Source organism: Silurus aristotelis, assembly GCF_946808225.1.
Source record: "Silurus aristotelis genome assembly, chromosome: 13".
Classification (NCBI taxonomy): domain Eukaryota; kingdom Metazoa; phylum Chordata; class Actinopteri; order Siluriformes; family Siluridae; genus Silurus; species Silurus aristotelis.
The window spans coordinates 14,512,511-14,531,763 of record NC_139586.1 but is presented as its reverse complement, the minus strand read 5'-3'; the positions used below and the strand labels follow the sequence as shown (position 1 = coordinate 14,531,763).

General features: G+C 40.9%; 1 protein-coding gene across 2 annotated transcripts in view; it reads right to left on the bottom strand.

Moving 5' to 3' along the window:
* Positions 1 to 15,298: 15,298 nt before the first annotated feature.
* Positions 15,299 to 19,253, bottom strand: part of galnt18b (UDP-N-acetyl-alpha-D-galactosamine:polypeptide N-acetylgalactosaminyltransferase 18b) — a 101,839-nt gene continuing 97,884 nt past the window's right edge. The window contains exon 11 of one of the 2 annotated variants that reach the window (XM_083558744.1): positions 15,299 to 17,274. In XM_083558744.1, the coding sequence (XP_083414870.1) occupies positions 17,128 to 17,274 (147 nt within the window). In that variant the 3' untranslated portion in view covers positions 15,299 to 17,127. The remainder of the gene's footprint in view (positions 17,275 to 19,253) is intronic. The other variant, XM_083558745.1, reaches the window with a different exon arrangement.

Below are 19,253 nucleotides of genomic sequence, written 5' to 3'. Positions count from 1 at the left end.
TCTGACATTACTCATTTGTCCACACTCCAGGTCACCTTAAAAACCCCCGCTCACTCTTTATCTGTCGTTTCTCTGGTCGACTCAGGATCAGCGGGAAACTTCATCTCACAGGCGTGTCTAGAACGCCTCCAGCTACGCCGGCAGCGGGGATCTCAGGAACTAACCGTGCAGACTATCCAGGGACGTCCTTTAGGACGGGGTAAGGTGAAGCACTGCACGCCCCCTATCACCCTCCAGGTCGGAGTGTTACATCACGAGGAAATCCAGCTTCTCGTACTGGAGGATTTGACAGTGGACGTGATCCTAGGTCATCCCTGGTTAGCCAAACACTCCCCTACTTGTTCCTGGGACCCGTGTGACATCTTGGAGTGGAGCCCCACCTGCCGGCAGACATGCTTACATCCACTCCCGACTCCACCCCGGACCACCTTGACCTTGGCAGCAACTCGAGTTGAAGGAGCAAGACAACCCTCTCAGGTGGAAGTCCCCCAGGTCTACCATGCTTTCTCGGACGTCTTCAGCGAGGAGGCTGCTACCAGGTTACCCCCACACCGGCCATGGGACTGTGCCATTGAACTGAAGCCCGAAGCTAAGCTACCGAAGGGACGGATATACCCCTTGGCAGCCCCGGAACACCAAGCGATGGAGGGTTATATCCAGCAGGCCCTCCGTCAGGGTTTCATTACACAGTCAACCTCTCCGGCGGCTTCCAGTTTCTTTTTTGTGGCCAAGAAGGATGGAGGTTTGCGGCCGTGCATCGACTACAGGGGCTTGAACGCACAGATCTCCCCGCTTCCGTATCCGCTCCCCCTGGTCCCGGCAGCCTTGGAGGAACTACGGGAGGCTCGCGTTTTCACCAAACTAGACCTCCGAAGTGCCTACAACCTGGTGCGCATCCGAGAGGGGGACGAATGGAAGACGGCCTTCATCACTCCCTCAGGCCATTACGAGTACAGGGTCATGCCGTACGGGCTCTCCATTGCTCCAGCCGTCTTTCAGACCTTCATGAACGAGGTTTTCCGTCCTTTTCTCCATCGGTTCGTGATCGTTTACATCGACGACATCCTGATCTACTCACGTACGCTACAAGAACACCATCAACACGTCAGCCAAGTCTTAGAACGGCTGCGAGAACACCGACTGTACCTCAACCTCTCCAAGTGTGAGTTTCACCATTCGGAGACGCAGTTCCTAGGTTACGTCATCGACGCAGCAGGCATCAGGATGGATGAGAGAAAAGTGATGGCCGTACGAGATTGGCCGGCCCCCACCACGATCAAGGAGCTCCAAAGGTTTCTAGGGTTCGCTAACTTCTACCGCCGGTTCATAGGAGGTTTCAGCCTGGTTACCGCCCCGCTCACATCACTATTGCGTGGTAAGGCCAAGGTCCTTTCCTGGACCCCGGAGGCACAGAAGGCTTTCGGGGAACTACGCAAGAGGTTCTGTACCGCCCCAGTTCTTCGTCACCCTGACCCTCAGCTCCCGTTCGTCGTCGAGGTGGATGCATCCTCCACGGGAGTAGGGGCCGCCCTCTCCCAGCGTTCAGGGAACCCCCCGCGGCTCCATCCCTGTGCTTACTACTCAAAGAAGTTATCCTCCGCTGAACAGAACTACGACATAGGTAACCGGGAACTCCTGGCCATCAAGCTGGCCCTGGAAGAGTGGAGACACTGGCTGGAGGGGGCCGCTCATCCTTTCATAGTCATCACCGACCACAAGAATCTCCAGTACCTCCGCGAGGCCAAGCGTCTAAACCCCCGTCAGGCGCGTTGGGCTCTCTTCTTCACCAGGTTCAACTTTAGCATCACATATCGGCCAGGGTCAAAGAACGGCAAGGCTGATTCGCTCTCCAGGGTCTATGGGCCTGAAGAACCCGTCGAGTCAGGACCGATCTTGCCTCCCACGCTCATTTTGAGTCCCATTGTGTGGGACATGGACGGGGATATTCGCGCGGCCACACGGAGGGAACCCGCGCCCCCTGGTTGCCCCGGAAACCGAACCTATGTGCCACAAGAATGCCGACAGACCCTGCTCAGGTCTGTTCACGAAAACCCAGGCTCGGGGCACCCGGGTCGGAAACAAACCCTACGTCTGGTTCAGGGACGTTACTGGTGGCCCAGGATGAGCAATACGGTGGCGGAGTTCGTCCGGGGCTGCAACACCTGCGCCATGTCAAAGACCCCCCGGCATCTGCCGGTGGGTAAACTCATCCCCCTGCCTATTCCACAACGACCATGGTCGCACATCGGCGTGGACTTCGTCACTGACCTTCCTCGCTCGGGGGGTTATACATGCATCCTAGTGGTCGTCGATCGGTTCTCTAAAGCCTGCCGCTTTGTTCCCCTACAAGGCCTCCCCACAGCCCTGGATACGGCAGAAGCCCTCTTCCATCACGTCTTCCGCAACTTTGGCCTTCCGGAGGAAGTGGTGTCTGACCGAGGTCCCCAATTCACCTCACATGTCTGGAGAGCATTCTTTCGGCTACTGGGGATCGCGGTCAACCTGTCATCTGGGTATCACCCCCAGTCGAATGGCCAAACCGAACGGAGGATCCAAGACCTGGGAAGGTACCTACGGTCATACTGCCACCAGGATCAGGAGGAGTGGAGTCGGTTCTTGCCCTGGGCGGAGTACGCCCAGAATTCATTGCGCCAGGATACAACAGGACTCACGCCTTTTCAGTGTGTGTTAGGGTTTCAGCCCCCGCTGTTTCCTTGGACCGACGAGCCCGCCAATGTACCTGCAGTGGACCACTGGTTCCGGGAGAGTGTTAGGACGTGGGAGGCTGCACACACCCAACTGCGCCGGACAACCAGAGAAACCCAGCGTCATGCTGACGCACGCAGAAGGGAGGCCCCCCAGTACAGGCCCGGAGACTGGGTCTGGCTGTCCACTCGGGATCTGCGACTGCGGCTTCCTTGCAGGAAGCTGAGCCCCCGGTACATCGGGCCATTTCAGATCGAGAGGCAGGTCAACGAGGCAGCTTACCGGCTAGTACTCCCACCGCGGTACCGGATTCACCCCACCTTTCATGTGTCGCTCCTCAAACCTTACACCCCCGTGGACACACTGCGACCCAGGGAAATTGCACCCCCGCCACCGGAGGTGTTGGAGCAGCCCTCGGTCTACTCGGTGAGAGAGATACTGAACTCACGGCGTCGGGGCAGCAGCCTGGAGTATCTCGTGGACTGGGAGGGTTACGGCCCCGAGGAACGGTCGTGGGTGGCGCGGCGGGACGTACTGGACCCTGCGCTCCTGGAGGAGTACCACGCCGCTCATCCGTTGCGTCCTGCCCCCCGGGGTCGGGGTCGGCCGCGGCGCAGGGTCAGGGCTTCAGGAGCCGCCTCTGGGGGAGGGGGTACTGTCAGGGATCCACCAGCCACGCCTTCTCCTAACCCTCATATCCACCCTAGCAGCTCACCTGATTACTAATCATCATCACCTGGGTCACATCAGTCACCACCATATATAAACCCCAGTCGTTCACAGTCTCACCGTCCGTTCTACAGCTTAGGCCTACGAACATTGTGGACTCTCTCACCCTTTGTGTTTACATCACACTTCATGTGTGTTGGACGTTTCTTTTGTTTTCTGTATTTCTTTTGTGTTTTAGTTCATGCCTGCGTGTTGTTCTGCTTTGCTCTTTCATTTCTTGAGTGACTTAAGTAAACACGTTTCTTGTACATTCAACCTCTGGTTTCCTGCGAGTTCTTGTGCCTGACAATATATATATATATATATATATATATCAGTTTGTATGCTAGAAGGAATAACAGATAGAAGGGTCTTGAGGTCATTACTTGTCAAGAAACTTTCAAATAATTTGGCATCCACGCTTCACTCACTGTGTCCTCATAAAAACCAAAGTCAAAGAGGTATTTTAACTCCCTGCTTAATGAAGCTAATGGAACACACGTCTGTCTTCCTTACCGTTCCTCTGTTTATTAGCTGCGTTAGTGCTGAGCTTGAAATGAAGGCGAAAGCACATAAAACGCTGTGATTATAAAAAAGGCGCTCTCAACTCGCAGACGCCACGTTAAATAAGCCTACAGATACAAAGCACGTGTTATTATAGTTAATCTGGAAGCCGAGTGCTAATCAGAGTGTACTTGTGCAGTGTTATTGATGTGTTTGTGCTATGAAAGTCGAAAAAAACACAATAAATTGTTCGGGTATAATGTTAATCAAGTGCTGTTGTTATAAAAAGTACTTATATACTAATATAGTTTTAAGAGGGAAAAACAAGAGCAAGATAAACGTGACCCAATATGAATTACATGCTGCATGTATGTTTAAAAAGCATTAATGGATCATATATAAATGTATGTATTAAATAGAGATATGATTTTTAATTGAGATGTTATGTTGCACATTGAGGATGTTATCAGTTCACACACTGTTTCTTTTTAGTTTTTTGATGTTAAAATGCTTCAGTTGACTAACTATCCTATATAGGATATAAATATGATCAGAAGTGGAACTGGGCTCCATAAACATTTTAGAAACAAATTAACTGAGTATTCAAATCTAAGCTTCTCTAAGAAGATACTCACAAAAAGGAAAGAGGGAAAGTGCATGCAATTTCCTCCAATATTTTATTAGCTTATCTATTTTTTACAGCAGCATGGAACTGAATACTGAGTCTGTTTATATTCAAATGAGCTATGGATTTATTATTTATTATGTATTATTATTTATAAAGCCCATATGCCAGCTAAATAAAATGTGTTTTTTTATACTGGATTATTGACCTAATTTAAATTTATAACACACACACTGTAAGTTATAATATTTTGTTAAAGCATCATAAATGTGTAACACTGCTTGATGACATTGGGTATCATTGTATTAATTCTATATGTAATTCAGTTGAGCTTCCAATCTTCTCAAAAATGTAGAGTTAATATAAGTAGAAAGCACCCTGATCACATGATCACATTCTTTTTGGAAAGCGTGTGATATTACCAGGAATTGATTGACTGACACACATTACAAGTCATAATTTTGCACAGTCATGCCATACCCATTAAAACATCTTTTTTTTTTTCTTTTTTCAAATGACACCAGCTTCATGCTGCCACAATCAACTCTCTGCCTGAGCAACCATTTTAACCAACTTTGGAGCTCTATTAAAATGACACCTCAAACATTTGTAGGTATTTATGGTGTTTTAAGGAGGATTTTAATGATTTTAAAAGGATTGGTGTGATTATTGTTACATTCTGCATGTTTTTGTTTTTATGCTGTTTTATGCAATGCTCCCCCTAAAAACAAATCTGAAAGCAGCCTTTTAAGCATGATTACATGTGCTATTAGAAAGCAGGTGTCAGTAATGGACATGCATTACATATAAGATCTGTTTTGTGTGATAATGATATCATATTCATTCAGCACGTGTGACAGACTGGCACAAAGCCGTGTAGATGATGTGCATAAAAAAAGATCTAAAAGTCTTCTCTTTGCTTTCTGTGATGTATTCTTGTGATGTAGTTTTGATATCTGTATTCAAAATAAGCAAGGCCAACAGCATGCTTTTACTCTAATGCAAAACCATCAGGAATATATAACTTCATTTATTCATAAGGTGTGCTTTTTGATAAGCATTAACTGATGAAATGTTGACCTTGAGGAAAGTTTCTGCAACTGTCTGAATGCAGTGAAGATATATTCTGCTTTGGGGTAAGTGAGATTAATGTGCAGTCCCAGTTGGTTAAAGCTAACATTAACCCTGTGTATAGAGAGAGAGAGAGAGAGAGAGAGAGAGACAGAGAGACAGAGAGGGAAAGACGGAGAGAGGAAGATAGAGACAAGGCAGATCATAATGAAAACAAACAAGCTTATAAGAGGGATCAATGACGGCTAAATTACACCGGAGCACAAGCGTGATTAATATTCGAGTCCGCAGCAGTGCTGCATTACATGAAATAGATTGATTGGACTCAAACCCTATAGGCCAAAGAATAAATTATAGTTTTAGAACAACATGAATGTTGTATTTATGACTGCGCACCTCCGAGATTTATTCCGTGCTACAGTATGTTTAAGAAAACATGGAGGGAAATGAAAATGGTGATGGATTGCAGTTCCTGATCCCTCCCTCTCAGTGACAGATACAAAGAGTGATAAGATCAGAATCATGCTTTTGTGTGCTGCGAGTAAGCTGATGGGTTTAATTACATTTCATCACTTTGTATAAATCTGTGATTTAAGCAATGCTCACTTTAGACTTCGTAAACGCATAGTTTTAGTTTTGCAGTCAAAAACAGAAAATAACTAAACAAAAGTGAAAGAATTTTATAAGGGAATTAGAAGAAGTTGAGAAACTGATTCAATAACCTGAGCTCAGGATCTTTAACAACATTACTATTAATTTATAATTTCCTTCCTATAGTCACATTTGTTGTCAGAGTGTGCCAGTTGTCACACCTTGGGGATGCTTAATAAATCTTATAATGGCTCAGTGGTGCATTAAAAAAAAAAATTAAACAATACTGGAACAAAACCAACAGTCATATTAAAAAGGATGAAAAAAACACACACATTGTGAACCTCATGGTACAGAGAAAAAAAATTCGAACTTTTCTTTTCTTGAGGATATTGACAAAATGTAAAGTTTCATCTTTACCCCCTGAATTTTACAAAGCAATGACACTGGTGATTCCTTCTATAAACATTAGATAAACATGTCTATACAGAAAACCATATCATAATAAAAACGTTTTTGTCTTTTCGGTATTTGGTAGTTTTCTGTTTTTTCTATCACATCTATAATTTTTGTTATAGTGTATAAATGTGCATAACTATCTGAGCCTTACTTTGTAAAGATAACATGTATAGATTAATATCAATAACAATTTCTCGGTGTTGGCACCAAAGCAAAAGCAAAAAAATAAATACAAATATAAATAAAGCTTGATGTAAGAGAAAAAGAAATGTGCTTTATACTAGTCACATGTACTTTACAGAACAGTGAAATTCTTTCTTCATATAGATCCCAGCGATGTTGGGAAGCGGGGTTTAGAGTGAAGGTCAGCTATGATACAGCACCTCTGGAACACAAAAGGTTAAGGGCCTTGCTCAATCAGTAACAATGAGCCTTAACCATTGAGCTAACTCCTCCTAAAAAATAAATAAGATGATAAAAGTATTAAGTTACAGCTTTACTGCTTTAAACACACACTGCAGTCTCCTTCTGTAAAGGCACTATATTGAATTTCACTATACCAATGTTAATATATATATTTTTAAACAGTTTTTTGTTGATAATCTTTCATTCTTGAGTCCTTGACTTATCAGACAAAATTCTCTCTATTTAAAATAAATCATCATCTCATTATCAATCAGAATTGAGAGTTCAAAATGAAAATATGAAGAGAATCAACAGATGGAAAAAATCCCAGAAGTTCACCTCCAACACTTTCCAAATCCGAGACCTGCACGTCGACAAGCGTCACGAAAGCGCCAGTGGCTTTGTTATTTTCTTTAATCTATTATTTAAAACTCTGCTCCACTAATGTCTTTTTAACCACTTCACCTGGCAAGTTCACGATAATAAATCTCAGAGTGCAGCACAGCTAAGCGTCACTCTCAGCGAGTATTAATCTTCAGATCACCTTCACTCAGTTGTCTCTGAGCCTGGAGGACATTCTCACATGTTCCCATGGCGACCAGGCCTGACTCGGAGAGGTTATTTTCCAACACCCTGACGCATCTTTTAACTTCTCCAGAAAGGCGACCGTGTTCACCACCTCGTTTAAGATTCAGTTTTGACCTTTTTATGTCGCACATGAGCACTTTGCACATTCACGCTCACTGAATTGAGTCTCGTTAGAGTTTTGTTAACGTAGATCATAGAAACAAATCCTGCAAAAAAATCATAGCAAGGAAATGTCAAATTCGATTTTTTATAGCCAATAGAGCAATATATTTTCAGAAATAAGCTTAATAATCTTATATACACTACATGGAACAAATTTGTGAACACCTGTCCATAAGACTCATATGTGTATTTTAAACACTCCATTTCACATTTAACCCTGTATTTTGTTTTTTTATAAGAACCTTCTCGGAAGATGTTACACTAGATTTTGGAGTGTAGTTGTGCTCATTCAGCCACAAGAACATCAATAAAGTGTAGGGGGAGGAGGCCTGCGGTGCCATCATCATTCTGAATCATCCCAAAGGTCAGGATTGATAGGGTTAAGGTATTGATAGGGTTAATAGGGTTGAGGTCAGGTCTCTAGCAGGACACTCAAGATCTTTTAACCCAACCCATATAAACCATATCTTAATGGAGCTAGCTTTGTGCACAGGGGCATTGCCATGCTGGAACAGGTTTGGGTCTCCTAGATCTAATGAAGGTACAACTTAATTGTACCACATTCAAAGACATCCTATGCAATTGTGTGCCTCCAACTTTGTGGAAACATCTTTTAGAAGAACCTAATGACAGGAAAATGTAATTTTGTCTTTTTTTTTTTTTTTTTTTATAAGAACGATATTTCATTATTGTTGATATGGATGGAACTTACCTGACACATTCTTATTATCTTAACGAGGGGAAAGAAAAAAAGATTGGCTAGTGATAAAGAAAAACTGCTTCATCATAAACAATATCAGAAAACCAACTTGCTACATAGTCATTCCACAAACATTACATGTAACAATAAGTGGATAAAATGGGCATTTACTGTCATATACAAGGAATTAAACAATGTGGCATCATCACACCCATCATTTTAAACATGCTTCTGAGGTAGCAGTGACCAGTGTTCCTGCCCATTTCTCCTCATCGGATCAGAAGGATTAAACCCAACACCCTAACACTGGCTGGAGATCTCTTCAATTGAAACCACTATGTGCAGCTTGAGATGGTTCCACCTCAACAGCCTAAAGATCCATGAAGCTACTTAGCAACTAAAAAACTTTAAGGATGGATTATAACTGTAATTAATATCAACAGTCTACTACAATGGGCTCAGGACCACAGGTTGCATGAACAGTTCTGGATTTAAGCACCAAACACTGCACACCTTAACAATGATGGACATGTAATGAATGGGCATTTGATGCCACCCAGGTGATAAAGGGTTCCCTTTTCAGTGTGGTTTCTCTCAAGGTTTCTTCCTCATGCCATCTTATGGAATTTTTCCTGACACAGAAGCCACTGGCTCGCTCATTAGGGACAAACACAATTATAGAGAACAGACTTATAGGCACTAAACATATATGCTCTTTTATACAACTTTATTTCTGCTTTATTTCTTTAACACTGCTCTGAGACAATGTCTATTGTTAAAAGCGCTAAACAAATAAAAAAGAACGGAATCAAATTTTCCTATAACAGAACACTTCCTAGTATTTTATTCCACACATATCTTACAAGTTATACATGTTTTAGTGGAAATTGCGCTAAATATGTAGTTAGATTTGCATGATCACAGCTGAAGTGTTGAATGCTGCATTATTACTACATATGGGATGACACGAGATGCTCTCGGGTCACGGATGAAGGATAGCAAAAACAAACAGAGAGTGGAATTTAACCGCTTTTAATATCTCAAATTTTTCCCCTCACACTGTCCCTTTATTAAAAACGTAATGAAGTGAACTTTTCCTGCTGAGTTGAGCACTAATCGGGAAAGCGGGTCATCCTGACATCTTGCTTTTCTTCTCACAATTTAATAATGCCACATCTAATTTACTGAACAGTTGCTGTAGAAAATGTGAAGAAAAAAAACTCAGATGACTCATTAGGTTGAGAAAGCTTCCTGAAAATACAGCAAGCTGCTAGGGATCTGTGTCTTATATGCATTTGTGTATAAATATGATCTGTGTGATCTGGTGATATGTCACTTATTTTTATGTTCTTGATCACAGAAGAGAAGCAGACGTGGAGTATAAAGAGTATAGAGTATAAAAAGAATTCAAATATGTAAGAAGTTCAGTGATTATAGTTATGATGATGTTGTGAATGATATGGATGATTAAATCAAAATTCAATACTCTCAAACCAGCAAGCTAAAAATGGGAGCGCGATGGCAGCGACATCACCTTCTGAAAAGAGAGAAGGTAAGTGTTGCAGGGATGCAGGGAGTATAGCCCATTGATGCAGCTCTTGTTCCCTCAGGGAACTAGGGTTACATATGTAACCTAGTGACGTTCCTTTTCAGGAACTCGAGCTGCGTCGAAAACACTTTGGAAACGAATGTCCAATCACGCCATATTGACCAGTCTCTGCCTAGTGTGTCTGAGCACAACCCGCATGCGGGACAGAGGAGCTGGGAGTGGCTCTGATGTCAAGGTCGTAAAACCTGACAAAGGTCAGTGGGGTGGACCAGCCCGCAGTGTTACAAATGTCCTGGAGCGAAACTCCAGCGGACCAAGCCGTAGGGGCCGCCATAACCTGGGTGGAATAAGCCTTAACTCGAAAGGAGTGGGAAGACAAAGGACCCATAACACAGACAAATGGCATTCACAATCCATCTACTGAGCATCTGCTTATTAGCCGGGAAACCTTTCCTATGAGGGCCATAGCAGACGAACAGCTGCTCCGACTTCCTCCACTGACTCATCCTGTGGAGGTATGTGTTTAGTGCTCACAGCATGTGTCCAGTGGACACAGTCTATTTTGCTTTTCCTGGTTAGAGGCTAGGAAAGGAGGAGGGCGGAATGCCTGCAAAACGACACTTTAGACACATACCCTGGTTTAGGGAAAAGGATAGCCCGCGCCCCAGTCCTAACCAACAGATACTTAAGGGCCACCTCGGCCAAGAGCTGGAAGGGGGGCTCAGATAGAGCCGCCAGCACAATGGCCAAGTCCCACACAGGCATGTGATTATGCATTGTGTTCTGGGCCTCAGTCACTGGGTGGCGGGTAGGAAACATGTAATGAGGGGGTGTTTCCCCAGTGACTGCCCCGCTAGCGGGGTACAATAAGCCGCGATAGTGGACATGTAAATCTTCAGGGTTGACGGAGCCAATCCGGTGGCAAACTGTTTCTGCAGGAACTCCAGAACTGAACCAACCGGGCATTTAACTGGGTCCAACTTGTGGTGCTCACACCATGTGGTGATGTGGAGGAAGCTCTTAAATAGAAAATGGTCTTTACTAACTCAGTAAAGAGACCAGCTCGATGGCCCCTTTCCTTAGGAGGGTGTGCACTTCCTGTTCCAGGACCAGAGCCTGCTTGTGTCCCAACCTGTTGAACCGGGGAGGTGGGGACCCAAACTGAATCGAGTAGCCCTTCTCTACTGTGTGCGGGACCCACCAAGATACGTCTGGCAGGCCTTTCTAAGCTGCCAGGAAATCTCTTTGGGAAACCAGCCTTTCAAGGCTGGTCTCTGGCCCTCCCAGAGCGACTGGAGCAGTGCCCTGCATCCGTTGAGTGCAATCTTTCGGGCGGAAATAGAGGGAGACATCCACGGGAGGAAGGCTGCACTCTGAGGCACATCTTGCGGAAGAGTTAACAGCCTGGCCTCTCCATCTGCCTGGAAGTCTGATCAGGGAACCAGCCTCTCAAAGCTGGCTTCTGACTCTCTCAGAGTAGCTGGGGGGATTCCCCTGCGGCCGTGAATGCTTTCTGAGCAAGCCCGGGTCCCCTCCATCCCCAGTGGGGACTCAAGGAGTCACCTGGTGGAGAGCTAACAGTCTGGTCTCCTGGTGGTGTTGATGAGGTATGTGCACCGTATAATGTGCTGATATTAAAAAATCTTTGGAATAAAGATATTGATATAAAAAATATTTGGGAGTATTTTTTCATGTGGTCAGCTTATTTGCTTCAGATCATTTTTTTTTTTTCATTAAACCTGTTTAAATTATAATTATATCTCCACTGACATTTCCTGAATATGCATCCCTGAATCATTTTGTATCCCTGTCTGTGTAGTCATTAAGAAGATTGATTTTCGTTTCTGCTGATACTTTGACTCCATACAGAGCATGTTTAACACACAGCCCTGCAGCGAAGCCTCTAAAAAGACTCTCTCATAGCGTATCTAATGGTGACTATCTAAGAGTGTAAAAATTTTATTATTTGGATCAATACATCAACTTAAAAGGTGAAGAGTGAGATTATTATTATCGGAAAAATATTCGCTGCTAAATTAAAAATAGGCTAGCAGGGCTCTGTCATACTGTTAAGATTGAAGAAAACTAAATTGAATAATTTTCTATCTGGTTCAGTGGAATAGTTTAATATCAATCATACATCAAATCATACTGATTTAGTGATATCATTAAATATGGAACCTTGTTTCACCTTACGAAACAATGTGATTTCGATTTATATCACATCAGATTAAGTGGTCTCACTAAACATCAAAGTGTCATCTTGTAAATCCCAATCAAATTATAGCAGATTCCTTGGATATCATCAGATAACAAATAACTGGCAAATAATAAGAATGAATTGAATTAGATTTATTGCTTTTAACTGTGGTATCACTGCCTTACTCTTTTAGAATTTCAGGAAAATTTATATATATATATATATATATATATATATATATATATATATATATATATATATATATATATATATATATATATATATATATATATATATATATATATAAATCTATTTCTATTGTGTAAATAATCACATAATATTGAATTATGCAAACAATCATATGTGAATATAAATCAGGCAGGTGTACAGAATCATATGAATATAAAATTCAATTTATTGCAAAAAAATGAAAAATATATCACCTTAGAAATGAATCATGTAAAACAGTCTTCAAAAAATGCAGATATGAAAAATGTGTAAAACAGAATGTGTCCAAAATCATGTATAAGTTACAGAAGTTAAACATATGAATGAGACAAATAAAAGTCGGTCTGGATAAAGGCATTTGCCAAAAGCCATAACTATTCAGGAAGCTATTATCAAAAATAGAATCACTGCCTTAGAAATTAAATTGTATCACAAGAGAGCCAGTGGTAACATCAAATTAAATTAATTTAATTATTGCCTTGAGAATTGAATTATTATCACATCATATTATATTCAATGGTACTGAGTTTTTTTCATGCGTAAAGGCAGTGTTAGTTCCCTTTTAATATAATTGAGCCAATTCGTTTCCATAGAAACCTGTTTACATCATGTGTGCTGTTTGTTAGCGTGATGGTGAGGCATATGTTTGATGCTGGGCTGTGTGTATGAGGCATTTTGACAGACAGGATCATCTTCAAGTTGACCAGACTTGCGCTCTAATCTTGGAAAACCATCACAACACAACAAAGAGTTTGAATTCTGAAGTGGCCCTTCGTTTTATCTGTTGTTTGGAATCTCCATAAACCCGCTCTCAGCCTTCCTCTTACCTCATGGTGCCGAGTAATGACTGAATTTAGAACAAATCTCACAGGCCATGGTGAATCAACTTAAATCTTATTTTTGTTATAAATTTTATGAAGAAAAATGTGTTATACTCACTCACATAGTAGACAATCTCGAGGATGTTGGGTGAAGTCATATTGAAGTTTGATGCAAGCATCATTGCTTGCATTGACTCCTACTTGGCTTTTTTTCTTTTGTGTTTTATAACTGGTGATAGTGCTGTGTGTGTATGAGAGTGTGTGTGAGAGTATGTGTGTGTGTGTGTGTGTGTGTGTGTGTGTGTGTGCGTTTGCGTCTTCTCTTTCATTGCCATTCTCCCTCAGGACTCCTGAATAATAGATATAAATAGGGGCAAAAGAGAGACACAGGCACTTTATCCAGCTTATTGCCAAGGTTTTTCTTCTAACACTGATTCCTGAGGCAAAAGGGTAAAAAAAACTGAAAGCATAAATCATAAAAGCGTTGCAATTTCAAGGAAATTAAAGCGATTTAAACACTAAGCTAACGCATGACAGCTACAGAGGCTGGCATTTAGGTCTCTTGGCCTCTCCTCATCTTCTTGTAGATTTCATCACAAATGCTCTAAAGCCAAGATCACTGCGAAGAGTGAGCCAGGATTATTATTATAATAAAGAGGAACAGGTCTATCAAACTGTGAGATAAGAACAAAAAGTCCATCACATGTGTATGGAATAATCACACATGATTTAATAATATCAGATAATGGGGAAACATTTCAACATGGTATGTTCTAAAAGTGCACATGTGACATTGTACAAACAATGAGATCACGTGTGTAAAGCAGTCATGTAACATGAAAAAGAAATGAAGCAAAAAATTAAAATTATCATCAGAAAAAAAAAAATCACATGGGGAAATCAACCAACCAAGTGTAAAGAATAATAATGGGAAAAAAATTAACAATGTGAAAAAATAAGATATTAAAAGAATGATGATGATAATCAAGTAATGTACAGTAATGAATCAAATGAAAACAAATGAAAAATGTAAAATAATGTGGATGACAAAATAAATTGGAAAAAAAAAAAACACCTAAAAATCAATGAAATGAAAATGGAAATGAAATGGAAATCTACCAAGTGTAAGGAATTATAATGGAAAAAAAATTCTTCAAAAAGGTGTGAAACAAAATGCCTCTAAATCAGTGTAATGTACAGATGTGCATCATGTGATTATGCATGTTTAGATTCTAGATACTATAGAAAAACAGTGCAGTTAACAGTGCAATAGTTGGAGACATGCTTGTAAACACTCTCTCTCTCTCTCTCTCTCTCTCTCTCTCTCTCTCTCTCTCTCTCTCTCTGTAGAGTGAAGTATGATGAATGGCTAAATAAAGTATTGATCCTGTAAGGCTTCTTTAAAACAGATCTCTCCCACATGCTGCCGACCTCGTGTCTGTTCTCTGCCTCCTTCATCTTCACACCAACATCATGAAAAATTCAAGGATGCCATTTTTAACTGACGACCATGTTTGCAAATGAGACACGTCTTTTTGTAGGGCACAAGATAAATAAGCATCAGGGGAGAAGAGAAGAAAAGGAAATGAAGTGTGATGTTTGTTATGCAAAATTATGCAGCCCTATAAAAAATAGATGATTACGCAAATCCAAACAAGCTGCTCAGATTCTGAAACTTTATAAAACTGTGAAACGTGATGCTTCATTACTTCTGACATGGCAGTAGTTATTTTGTCTTATTTTTGGAACTGTGGCAAGTTTTTCTTTCGAACACAACAATATTGTAGCTTCATTCTTAACTTTTGTGGTAGTTTTCCTTTTATCCTTTTACTTCTAAAAAATGATAGATAGATAGATAGATAGATAGATAGATAGATAGATAGATAGATAGATAGATAGATAGATAGATAGATAGATAGATAGATAGATAGATAGATAGATAGATAGATAGATAGATAGATAGATAGATAGATAGATTGTTAACTTCCTTATCTGATCCTGTCGGTGGTATAAAATGTGTGTATCCTGATACGACAAAACTGCTGTGATTAGACATGAACCTTACTGGATAACAGGACACTGGGAAAAGGCAGCTCAGGACACACTGGCTCATCTGATTACATTCACATGTTACTCAGCTGTCAATTACTGTCAGCGAGTGTTTTAATTACAGCAACAGACTAATCATCTTACTCTGACCAAACAAACAAACAAACGTGACACATTTTTTTTCTCTCCATCTGTTCATTTTAATGCCATATATTATAAATACCGAGATTTACATGAAGATATAAAATAGTCGATTTGTATCCAGACATATTCCAACGTATTGGCATGTCCCCGAAATGTACAGCTCGATTCCAAAATAATCTCGACCTACGAACCTGAGACACTAGAAGGAAAGAAATACAGCAAGAAACATTGCCAAAGCCTGCTACACGGTAGCAAATACAGACTGCACGCGTTAAAATAAAAAACCTTGCGTCCAGTCCGGTGACACCTTCAAAAGTCGACACAAATCCAACGATACCTCGCACAAAATAGAACTGTGCAGAACATCCACGTTAAAACATATCTGTATTAAAGGCTGGTTTATCTAATATTTCTTATGTATTTTTCATAACAAATATCGTATATAGTCAAAGCCTATTTCTAGTTTTATGAAATACGGATTGAGATGTTTTGCCTCAGAACATCATGAGCAACTTGAAGGGACTTATACATTTAATTAATTCGTGCACAACTGTTGCAGAGCGTTGTAGCTCCTTCTCCCTAGTGTCATCTGCACAGCAAACACTAAACTGCTGAGCGAAAATAACGTCGAATCATATTAATGTTTGCAGCTCAAGACAAAAGTGCATCCTTCCAGAGTTAAAGCAAAGTAGAAACACGTATCGCTGCTTTTATATTCGAGCGAGTGAACCAGAAGCTTTCACATGATATGATACAATATTAATTCTTCAGGTGATGATCTGATATTTGATAGCGCTGAGTCTGATATGATACGATTCGATTCAATTTGATGTCCTTTCTTCAATATGTAGATAAAAGTCTTGGTTGTTTACATCATTGACATTTGAACAGTTCCCACGATTTTCAACCAAGAGAAATATTTGATTTTAATTTGTTATCTCCATTGTTTTTAATACCAATTTATGTGTGACAAACATTTAAATTTGAGTTACTGGGAAACTCATACTCGAGCTTGCAGGCTTATTAAACAATTATTCACACATCAGTTTAAGTATGTGAATATTACTTTTACACGGTTTCCTTAACAATAATCCGTTTATGATTATTTCATTGTTAACTGATCCATTGTTTTTTGCAACTTTTACAAATTTTCTTCTCACCTCTTATTATTTTAAATGATTTCATATTATTATCATAATCTTCTTCACACTAATAATCGGGGGCTGGATGCGTTTTGAAACTCATTCCGACGTCCAACATTTTCATATGCAAATCTAATTGGATCAAAATCGCTGAGGTTTTGTGTCATGATAAAAAGTTAAATAAAAAATTTATATAGTGAAAGCTTGAGTGATAATAACTAGAAATAGGTTTGGCTATATATATATCTGATCATTAGAAAATATTAGATAAACGCACCTACATTCCACTGGCCATGGTGCCAAGCAGTGGCTGATCCGTATGCACATGTACAGTAGATAAGAATTAAAAAATGTTTAACATTTATCATATGATGTCAAGTTCAAATAGAGACATCCAGGTGCATTGTGGTTTCCTCTGCGTCGTCATCCAGGCTTCTCGGTGCTGTCCAGTGTCTTCGACTTTCTCTCCGTCCCATTACAAGGTGCTCCCAGGCAGAATGCTGGTGATTGTCCATTTTTGTCCGGAGCATTTCTGGACAATGAGCTCGAACCCAAACTCACTTTCGTTGCTCTCCACGAGCTCGAGGCATCTCTTTGACTTCCTGTTTTGTATGGAGCCTCTCTGAAGAAAAAAAAAAAAAAAAAGTATTTTATTCTCATTCTATGGTATTTCATTTCAAATTCATTGCGAAATCTCAGTGTGTGTCCTTGCTACAGGATCACAAACGCTACAGCTTCTAACACCCTTCACCCCGAAAAGCCACCGATCACAAAACAACACTGAGGGAAAAAAAGAAAGCTCAGAAAAGTTTAGAGGCAAACCGAATTAATTTCCGTCTCTATCTAACTGCATGTGTTCCTCAGTGGGATCCTGATGCCTGGAGAAACAGCGAAGCCTCTGACATCAATCTGAAGCCTGTTCTCTGCGCTTGATGGCATCATCGTCTTTTAGTTGATACCTGCGACTTTTAGTTTAATTATCAATAAAAATTCTTCCCTGTTCTCAATTCCAATTGGTCAGACTGCATCGCTTTATTTTTAAGAACAGAAGATTTGGGTAAATTGCAGGTTTATATTAATGTACTTGGTCGATATTTGCTCTGATATTTATTAAGGACACGACAAGTCCTTAATGGAAGAAGTCACCAATATCAGGGTTTAATGCGAAAGCTGTAGTGCAACCGAGTGGTTTACTGCTCACATACAGTACCATCATCACTATTTATCCTTAATCAGGTATATCTCTTTCGGCTTCTCCCATCAGGGGTCGCCACAGTGGATCCTCCGCACGTTTGATTTGGCACATGATTTTACGCTGGATGCCCTTCCTAACACAACCCTCCCTATTTATCCGGAATTGGGACCGGCACTGAAAGTGGCTGGGGTTGGTTCCCTGACCGGGGATCGAACCCGGGCTGCAGCGCTGAGAGCGCCGCATCCTAACCACTAGACCACCAGGGAATCCTTAATCAGGTATATAATCAGGATATACAAATAACACAAATATACAAAAACCATGTCAGAAATGTCTGAGAACTGATACAACATAATGAGGCGGGAAGCTAATGGAAGTGATACAGTAAATTCAAGTGCAGTGTAAATACAGAAAACAGAAAAACAAAATACTAAATAACATGAAGCGTAAACAAGAAAACCACAAGTTGAGGCGCGCGTTTCATACATCGCTTACTACATTCCAGATCAAAGACAAGCACAGGACCATCTAATAATGGCAACTGTGTTCTGGCTAATTAGGTTGTTCGAACACAGGTGCAAATATCATTAGTATAACAGAATTGAGATGTCTGGGATAATTGCGCGTTCATGCGCCGCTTGAAAAGGCTATATATACGAATACGGTACCTGGCAAGTCGAACTTTTATTATGAGGGCTCGAGAAATCAATGAGGTAAATGATTCTTTTTATGAGAAAAAATCTTTTTAGAAGTAAACTACCGTGCTGCACTGAAGGATCCAGTCTGCACTGCATTGAATTGGGAAAGCTCGCTGTATTATTCTTGCTCTTTCCTTAATATGTTGCTCTCATAAAAATGGAGAGATAATGGCTGTGACAGACTTCCAGGATCAACTCTGATTATAAAGCATAATCTATTCCAACTCCAGGATTAAGAACCAAATAATCCTGTATCATGTCAAATCGTCAACAATAAAATACAGCTTACTGAGTAATCCATGTACGAAGAACAGACACCTGAACATGCAAAGTGGACTGTCAGCAATCAGGACAAACAAATGACGAACAGCAGTGGAGTGAAAAGAGAGGTATATTAAAACAAGTGATGATGAGCATGAATGTGAAACAAGATTGAAAGTCATGTGACGTAAAACGTAGTCCCTGTCCACAATCCTGACACATTTATAAATATTCAATCTCATTTATTTAAAATAATGACTATAATATAAGGATAATCCATAAAACTTGTTTTTCATCAACCTTTTTTTTATATGAAAAGGTTGTGGCATTTTAATTTTGATCAAAATGTCATTTAATTTGTGTTAATTGCACTTAACTCAATTTGTCCGTATACCGTGCAAACAAATGGCATTAATAGAATCTAAAGACAGAGTGTAAGCACTTTAG